Here is a 10,277-nt window from a genome sequence, read left to right on the forward strand (position 1 = left end):
CAACCTAGATTAGCCCATAGGAGATGTGCCCACATTGCACAAAAATAGTCTGTCCCGGCATGTGCTCGCTTTGTGACTTAATTTAGGTGTGTAACAAAGTATGAACGAGTGCTCTTACTCGCTGAAGAAACTCAGTGTGAAATGGTGATCTCGTCAAAAAGGATATCGCCATTTTACAAAGTCAAAAAGGATATCACGGTTATACACCGAGGAAGGGCGTAAGCCAAACGTTTGTGAGGCGATTAAAAAGGATGAACAGGATCTCGGAAAACGCTGAAGAAAAAAAATATTCTGAAATACTGAAAAGTCCAGGGTAGTGTGAGCATTACAACTGCATGTCGAAATTGACAGAAGTTATCCTTTAAGCTCCCAGTGTATCATATTGGAAGGTGTTGAGGTGTTGAGCGGCTTTCTGATCTTTCAGAATGTCAGGATGACATCACCATGGTTGTAGCACTATCGATTGTTCTAGAAGCGACGTAGTGGTTCTGGGGTGTGGGCGCAGGCCCATTGTTTAGCACGTGGGGTACAATGGGGTGAATGGCTAGGGGTGAAAGGATGATTAGCCACTTGGCAGCTGTCACTGCCATGGTGACACACTACTGTTGCAGGTTAAACAAGGACATTAGCGCTTGTTGTTTAGGTGTCAGATTTCCAAATGTGTTTTGCACTGTAGATATTTTGTCACTGACAGTAGGCCTGTGGTGTGGGCTGAGGGACTGGATTTCAGGACTTGGTTCCGAAAGTAGGGAATGGAAACCTCTTAGATGTTTTATTTCTTTTTGTTTTTTGTTTTTTTTAAACACTAAGGCAAAGGGGGGAAAAATGTGTTGTGTTGACGTTTGCCATGTCTTGATCACTTGTCAGCAAAAATGACTTTGGTTCTCTCTTGTGTGTGTCTGTGTGTCTCTGTGTGTGTATACGTGTTTCAGTTCAACAGACCCTTCTCCAGCCCCCCAACGCAGAACCTCCTACAGAGGAGAACGCAGTCTAAGCGGTGGTATCACCAGCCACCACCGGAGGGCGCTAATTCACACTTCTCTCCATGGTGACACACCCCTTTCTCCCCAAATGAAAACAACCATGTTCACCATAATCGAAATGACAAATTCCAACCCACCCACCCCCATGAATAACCACATGTTCCCCTGTTTGTCCTGTTCTAAAATGTTATGTGTATATATTATACCTTTTATTTATTTTATGCCCTTTTTTTGTTGAAGACGACTAACTATGCCTGTTTACAATGTTGTTAACCTGACGTGGGGAAACCACCACAGAGGAAATGAAGGCTGATTTCCTTTTTTTTTTTAAGTTTTAAGACACTTGTGGAGATGATAAAAACTTACTGTTATCTTTAACTGTTATATTACTACAAGTGTTTTGTTTTATTATTTTTGTTGTTATGTGTCAAAATCGGCACCTTGCTGTTAAACCAGTATAATATACGAATGTGAAAAACCAGCAAATTCAGGCAATTGGATACTGAATGGAAACCAAACAGTTTTGATAATCATACTATTATTAATAATGATGATTATAATTACAATTACAACACCATGCACTCATGTAGCCAATAATTTGATCCTGCTTCTTGCATGACACTTCCACAAAATGCTCCTGGCACACGACGTTAGACTGATTGTTGATGGAAGTGCACTTATTCTATTTGGGCTTTACATGCAAAAAAATATTTATGAATTCCTGTGACACCCACCCCCCCACTTTCTAAGTCCTGACCCCAGTGTGTTTCTAAGGTTTTTACATGGGCTGTATATATTCGCCTTGCTTTTATTGAGAGTTGTTGCAGTGGTTGAAGAATTTCTGTGTCATAGAGGACACATGTTTTTTCTAGTGGATTTAGAAATGAAAGAAGTAAAAAAAAATGAAAAGAAAAAGAGAAACAATGACATAAGTAATCGCCTACGTACTTTAAATACGAACCCACAGCTGCTTGGTATGCTTTGTTTTTGGGATGGAGAAAAAAAAAGTCTTGAAGTCTTGAAAGTCTTGAAAAAGGAAATGTTGCAAGGGAGGCCTTTGGCTTTTCCGTGGAAAGATGTGACTGCGATGGACGGTGAAATCTTAGTTTTATGTGTATATTAGTTCTATTGAGATGTCAGTGATAGAGTTCTTCTCCTTTTAAAAAGGGAGAGGGCATTTTTGAATGTGAAGTTCTAGAATTTTCCTGTGCATATGAAGTTAACGTAACCGAGTTAAACAGAATAGAAACTGGAATTGTTGTCAGTGTTAGTGTAAGGTACCACATAGAAGCTTATTATTGAAGTCTTAATTAATAATAATCAGTACTCTCTTATTCAGATTGCTATTTTACATTTCCGTGGCAGCTGAATGCTTCTGTAGAAGGTTCTTTTTGTTATGCTTGTATATTGCAGTGTGAGTATCCGAGGGTTTGTACCCGAAATCGTTGTGTTTTTACGTGTCCTTCTATACCCACTTTGTATAACCATGTGCGTGTATGTTCCCAGAAGTGTTTGTGTTTTGACTCTGATCCCCGCCCCCCCTGTCATTTCAGATCAGGGGGGAGGGCGTCGCTCGGTCACAAACTTAGCATCTGTGTTGGTAGTTTCTTCTAGTCGTCGTATCAGGTTTTATTTTTTTGTTTCTCTTTCTTTGTTGCTGTTGTTGTTCGTCTGTGGACAACTTTTTTTTTCTTTCATCCTGGTAGAGAGTCTGCTCTGTGCTGCACCCGTTCTGCTTCTGTCTCTCCCTCGCCTCTCGTTGCCTCGCCTCACTCGACTACAGGGGCCTTTACCACGCGCCTTGGCCTGTCTAGTCAGCCTCTAGCGGACAGGGGGTGCGTTTCCGGAAAGCGTAGTTGCTAACTATGTTGGCTACTGTGTTGGTTGCAATACAATTTCCTGTTGACAACTCCCGAAGTTGCTAACTGCTAACAACTACGCTCTCCAGAAATGCATCCCTGACACCTCTAGCCTCTTACCTGCTCACTCACGCGCTCACTCTGTCACTCGCTCCCTGAGTGTGGGGGGTAATTCAAAGAGCATGGCTCAGTAGTCAAACCAGGTTAAATTGACTTTGAGGTCGTTGTAAATCATCTAGTAGAAGAGCCTGGAATCCTAATTTTCACTACTGAATGATGCATGCAGGCTGTCTATTACCATGTTTACCACTTCCTGTTGGTTGACTTAGCCAGGTGTATCACTTGACCATGTTCTTGGAATAGCCCCCTCTGGCCTGCTCTGTGACATCACAATAGAGAGCTGTGACGTCACAATGGAGAGAGCAAGACCACAGCCAATAAACGTGCACCTTTTTAGCTGACCTCCAAATGCTCGCTCGTTGCTGTTAAATATGAACGCCACACGGTGAATTCAGCAGTGTTAATTCAACACTAAGAAAGTATGATCAAGACACTTCAGTGCTAAATGTTATTACCTCCGCCAAGAAGGCTACATTTTCGGTCGCGTTGCTTTGCTTGTCTGTCAGCAGGATAACTCAAAAAGTTATGAACGGATTTATATTATTGGCATAGGATTCCACAACGTGTAGATGTTAGGCATCAGTGACCCCATGGCCTTGGCGGTTTGCACTCTCTGAGTTCTCTAAAGGCTCCTTTCAGCTGCCCATTTTCTGGTAGGCCTACAGCCCGACACAGAGCGACAAGGCCGCCACTTTTTACTTTTCGATTTGGCACGAAAAGGCAACAGCTCAATCTGCAAAAGCAAAGAGTGGCGGCCGAGTCGGGCTGTGTCAGGCTGTAGGCCTACCAGAAAATCGGCAGTGGAAAAGAGCCTTCAGTGTTGAATTAACACTGCAGACAGGGTTGCCAGATGAGGCTGATGATTTCCAGCCCAAAAAACGCTCAAAACCACCTTGAAGCACTAAATACCGCCCAATTCTATTGATTTCTATGGGATAAATTGGGCAGGTTTTCCTGCAAAATGCGATTTTTACCCGCAGACGGCCATCCCAAGCAGCCCAATTGGGCGGGAAACAGCCCAATCTGGCAACACTGACTGCAGAATTTACGGTGCACCCCTCTGCACCACCAGTCCCTCCTTAAAGCCTTACTAAGCCAACCTGTCGTCGGGGGGATGAAGTAGCCTGTAGTGTAGGCCTACTGGTGGATGCCAACAGCGCAGCACGAGCGAGTGATGCTTAGAACTATGAATGTGCAAGATCCCGAGGAACTAACTGAATGTTTACCGAATGTAACTCTTCACAAAACTCTTCGCCATGTTTGACAGTAGTAGTTCGTTTTCAAACCTACCTGCCTGCATGCTGTTTCGGTACCCGGTAGCTTGTTATGCAGTCCCTTGTAGCACACGTTGGTGCTGCTTTAGAATGAAAAAAAAAAAACATAAAACAACAACAACGCCAAAGTAGCATCAAAGACCAGATTTGCCTCTTTTACGTGTACACTCTTGGCCTTCAATGTCACCCCTGTGTTTCTGCCTGCGTTAAATGATAGAGATGATTTCAGTATGCTTGCTTGGTGATCGATCCTCAATCGGAACCGGTTGACAAAAAATGGTTTGTGGCGTTACCCACAAAGTACTATCAGTTAAGCTCTTCTTGATCACAGATAATGTTTTTGAAGTGGCTTGGGCCATGCTGTACGTCTCTCACACCATATCACAAGAGAATGGCTCCGGCCCAAATCAACACAAACACAAGACTGTTACGCTTTTCTATGACAACTTCTGGTACCACTGACATACGTACATCATACGATATACCTGCATTTCTGAGTCAAGGTCGGTTATGATTCTTATGGTACGAGTGTTTAAAAGGTTGGTTGTTGTTGTTTCCGTGGTTGTTACGAACTGTGGCTCCGTTATGTTGACTGGACAAAGAGGCCTAAACACCTCACTTGATTGTATCCGCAATGGTGTGCACAGAACTGTACAGACATGCATGTTTTTTTGGACATTTTCTAGCTTGGTAGCTGTCGACAGTTTGTTATCTTACAGAATAGCTCTGGGTTTTTGTTTTGTTTTGTTTTGTTTTTGTATTGCATTTGTTTTTCTTTTCTTTTTTTTTAATCGTTCAAGGGTTGGAGGATTGTTATGTAGACCCAGGTGCCCTGGTTCTAGGTTATGCACTGCCAGTGAAACGCCACTATTCCTTCAATGCCACTATCACACACGCGTACACGCACACGCGTACACACGCACACGCGTACACACACACACACACACACACACACACACACACACACACACACACACACACACACACACACACACACACACACACACACACACACACACACACACACACACACACACACACACACACACCTCTTCTCCACAGTTCTCCCCGTCTCACTTAGCAGTGCTGGGGTGCATTTCTGGAAAGCGTAGTTGTTAGCAGTCAGCAACTTTGGTAGTTGCCAATGGGAAATTGCATTGCAACCAACAAAGTAGCTAACATAGTTAGCAACTACGCTTTCCAGAAATGCACCCCTGTAGAGGCATTTCTTGGAACATTGATACGAAGTAAACTAAGACGGAGAGGGGTGCTGCTTGTTTGTTAATAAGAATTGGGACAGCAGAAGGCAACGTCCGTGTTAAGTTAAGAGATGATGAGTAGCCAAGCCTGTCATGCAACATCCCAGTCACCCTTCACTTGTGCCTAATTTACTAGCATGAAGACTGCCTTTGGAGAAAGAAAACAAAAAATGGACGCTCACACACACACACACACACACACACACACACACACACACACACACACACACACACACACACACACACACACACACACACACACACACACACACAGGGCCGTTGACAGCTGTTTCTGGTACCGTACAAAACCATCTGAAAAGGGCCCCATACAATGTAATGGGGGTTCCAATTCTGGGCCCCTCCATTCTCTGGGCCCGGGACAACTGACCCCTTTGTCCTTTGCCCTTTGTCCTGTCGGCGGGCCTGCACACACACACAGACACACACACACACTCACACACACACACACACACACACACACACACACACACACACGGCATACGATGGTGTCGGTGCAGTCTTGTGACAATCTCCACCTTTAAAAAAAGAGTGTGCCGTTTCTCTTCTGCTGTGAAGGTTTTTTAGCAACTGCAAACCTTGACTAACCTCTCCACTGTAGCTCACTGGCAATACATTACTGGAAGAGATTATTATGGTGAAACCCAATAAACTAATTCAAAGTCATGCTTTTGTATGTGTGTTTTGTTCCATTATGTGTGCAAACCGAGGCCATCCTGCACAGGTCGCCTCTTGGGATACGAACCCGTGACCTACCAGTTAACGGCCAAGTTTGGCATGGAAGGCACAGCACGATACCACTGAGATAAAGGTCCAGCATCACCATAGGCGTGCACAGATAGGGATGAGGTGGTGCTAAAGCACCTGCCCCTTTGCCCTATAGGACAAAAGGTGCCCTTTTTGAAATACTTTTCTTTTATCACAATGTACTACTGTGGTCCACATGTTGACATGACAATCTACAATGCCCCGATATCCTTTATAGACTCTAGGCTACAGCTTGGCAGTCGGAAGTTACACATGCCCCCATCACCTCCCAAAATGTCTGTGCACGCCACTGCGCTTCACTGATAGTGTATGAGGTCTCTTGAGAGAAGGTTCACTAATGTTCTACTGCCGAACTCTGCTAGTTAGCATCTGTTACCTCACCCAGTAAACCTCACTCCCATCCGTGGCACGGCACCAGTTTAACCAAGGACATCCTGCGCAGTTTGCCTCTCGGGGCTCGAACCCACAACCTACCATTCAACGTTCCAGTTCGGCATGGGAGGCAGACCATGATACCACTAAGATAAAGCTCTATATTGGGAAACAAACTGGGAAGTAGGATTCTGGGAAGCTGGGTAGTAGGATTCCTAATGGAGACCTCCAACTAAGACAACATGGAATGGATTAGAATGCCACTCAATAGTGGAGGTGATGCTGTGTATGCCAAGTCAGGGCCAAACGATTTAATTGAGTGAGTTAGTCCACGTCGCCCAAGGTACTTGATGTTTGAGAGAACCTGGTGGTCAGGTGGGTTTTGTAAGGCCCTCATTAGTCACCAGTGGTCAATAAATGACTGTACTGCTTTTTAAATATTGTTGAGTAGAGTAACATAAAGGGACACTATGCATGAAATGGTCAAAAAAGGTACTGCAACTATGCTGCTCATTGAAACTGGGCTGCCTATTGCCAAATTTGATCTTTATATGAAAGTTTACTAAGTAATAAATATTTCCTAGCATGGTCCAAGTAGAGTCGTCTTTGCAGTTAAAAGTGGCTATTCATGTATGAAAAGTGCATTTTTTCCAGTCATAATGAATACTTAGAATTTGATGGTGGTTGTAAGTATTCATGAAAAAGGGAGCATTAGTGAATGGGCAGCATGAATGCTGGAAATAAACAACTAAAAATCTCACACAGTGTCCCTATAACATATTCCATATTAATACCAAAGGAAATGAAGGTAATTGTAGCAGGGGGACCCCATCTCTGGCTCTGGAAGAGGTTCAGTCCACATAATATATAACGTAGCGTTGTATTACGTATAGCCAAGCCCGTAAAATGTAAAAGTTAGAGAGTAGAGTAGAGCATAAGTATCATTTATTAATCCCAAGGGAAATATAAGGAAATTCATCCCGAGGGAAAATAGCTTCAATACTATACAATACTAGCTTCAATACTAGCTGACTCTGATCTCAACAAATCTTTACATTGAATGAATGAATGAATGAATGAATGAATGAATGAATGAATGAATGAATGAATGAATGATGTTAAGGGCAATCTTGAATGGATGAAAAGGAAGCCCCAATAGGACACCCTAACTAAAGGAAGCTTAGTGAAGCTTAGAAGACAGGGCCCAAATGATCAACGCTTCTTTCATTGGATTATTTTCCTGATTTATTTTGCAGTCAATAAGAACCATTTTCAGTCCCCAGGGGTCACTGCTGTTTTTTTTTGTTCGTTAGTTTGTTTATTTGCTTGTTCTAAGTCAAGCAACATTTAGTACAAAAACAGTATTTATGTGTGATAGGCCAGTTTAAGGGAAAAATGGCCAGGCATGCACATTTTTCAGTTTATAGCCAGATATATCCTGAACTGACAACACAATACTTAAGTCATTCTGCTGAAAATAATAAACAAAACAAGCGACAGTAAAACTTAATCAAGATTTTATTGACTATTGTTCTGAAGGAATGTCGGAAGTTTCTTTATCCTTTATCAGGTCATAGAAGGATACACTACAACAAAATACAGTGCAACAGACAACACAACAGGAACATAAAAAGGATGTTTGACACAGGTTTCATTGAATAACCAAGGAATAAAAAATGAAAAACACCAAATGATTCAGATTGGCCTTGGGCCTGCTGCTGGGCAGTCTGAGGTATTTTTTTTATGTATCAACCTCATACAAATTACAATGCAAACAGTACGTTTTGATGACAAGACTAATACATTATTTAATGGCTCTCCTAATCTTAACCAATTCTGCACCATCTTCTGAGCAAGGACATGGACCAGTGGTCTCCAATTATATTTCTCCAAGGGCCAAATTATGTAAAGCAAATGAGGCTGCGGGCCAAACCAACGCCCCAACCCCATGAGAAACAAGTTAGATGTCTGGACAGGGAACAGATTTGTACTTTTCCGTTTTCCCTTCTTGTCAATGTCTGTTACGAGACTTTTAGCACAAGAGCTAACTCTCTGTGAATGCTTTGGTGAGATACTGTATGACACACTGAAATTTTAGTGATCGAAAACCACAAAACATTTATGTTTTCACATATTCTGACCTCATGGCGGGCGAATGTTATCCATGTACGGGCCGGATATGGCCCTCGGGCCTTTGTTTGTAGACCAAGGACATGCACTAAATGTTGGGTTTCCCCTGACTAAATCTAACCATGATGTGCACGGCACTGCAGAGCAAAACAAAAGTAAAACAAATTTTAAAACACTCTTTTTTGGAACACTAGTTAGGCTACTGTATGTGTAATACTGTTCTTTGCAACAGTCTAAATGAACTGATAAGTTATTGGTAGCATCGGTTTGGCAGATCGTCATACATTATTTGCATGGAATATATAGTCAAAACTCTCTTTAACTGTCCAAAATGGTCACAATGACCCAAAGAAATAAAAAGCAACATCGTGACATTTTTTTTTCATAAAAAAAAGAAAGAACTTGGTCAAACAACTCGACAATAAGGTGCAGTACAAATACTGATAAGGTTTTCAAACACTCTCAAGATTTTTGGGCATATTATAGGCCACGAGTCAGACGTTCCATGTGTTTGTAACCGTCCAAACACAACAGAAGAGACAAAAGCCACGAAGATTTGCAGGACTTTTTTCATAGCAAGAGTGACATGGGCGATACTAGCGACAAGCGAGTATGACTGTTAAAAACAGAATACGGCCATTCCGTCATTACAAGAGGCTGTGGGGCTATCGCCGAACCGCATCATAGCTTATTACAACCATGCTTGCTGAAGTTCATCTACAAACTGTCACTTGTGTCGCTCAAATTGCCTCTTGTCACCCAAATCTCCTCTATACAAAGTCAATTACTTCCAACGCTGTTGCCGCACGAGAAGTAAAAGAAGGAATAAAGAGAGTTCCACATGACAAGACAGACATTACATAATAATTGAGGAAATACTTAGCCTGGTTCCTACCAGACCTCCGTGTGTGTGCTCTGGAGCCCCCTGGTGGCACTCCAAACACACACATCGGTCTGGGAGCATGTGGCAGGATTCAATTTCTGGACTCAAAAAACAATGCCGAGCATTTATCACTTCAATATCACTGGCAGCTCACATTGAGGAGTCACAGGTCATATTTTAGACTATATTGACTCTTTAGAGATCAACAGAAAATGGTTTTGAAAGAATTTGTTGATATTGAAGCAATAAATGCTGCGATTATTTTTTGACTGTAGAAATGGAATCCTGCTACATGCTCCCAGACCTAGTAGTGGAGCTCACAAAGCTGTGCGGAACTACAGGTCGGGCAAGAGCCAGGCAAGGAAATACTGGCCGCGAGGAGAAAACAATACTAATAGCTTTCTGGTTTGTGTAACACTTGTCAATACTTTTGTTACCTATATTTGCTGTACAAATATATTAATTTGACTACCTCAATATTTACATACACTATTAAAAAACAAGTGCAATATCACCTATGCACATTTTGACATGAAGATCTAATATGCAACCACAGAAACATAATGACAATGGCTATGTTTACATGACGTTTTTAATTCCGAATGAATAAT

General features: G+C 42.3%; 1 protein-coding gene across 2 annotated transcripts in view; it reads left to right on the plus strand.

Annotated features, from left to right (window-relative positions):
• cd99l2 (CD99 molecule-like 2) overlaps positions 1 to 2,964 on the plus strand; it is a 42,361-nt gene extending 39,397 nt beyond the window's left edge. For both annotated transcript variants that reach the window (XM_063186669.1, XM_063186670.1), the window contains one exon: positions 933 to 2,964. In XM_063186669.1, coding sequence (XP_063042739.1) covers positions 933 to 994 — 62 coding nt within the window. In that variant the 3' untranslated portion in view covers positions 995 to 2,964. The remainder of the gene's footprint in view (positions 1 to 932) is intronic.
• Positions 2,965 to 10,277: the final 7,313 nt, after the last annotated feature.

Source organism: Engraulis encrasicolus, chromosome 21 (assembly GCF_034702125.1).
Source record: "Engraulis encrasicolus isolate BLACKSEA-1 chromosome 21, IST_EnEncr_1.0, whole genome shotgun sequence".
In the NCBI taxonomy this organism is placed as follows: domain Eukaryota; kingdom Metazoa; phylum Chordata; class Actinopteri; order Clupeiformes; family Engraulidae; genus Engraulis; species Engraulis encrasicolus.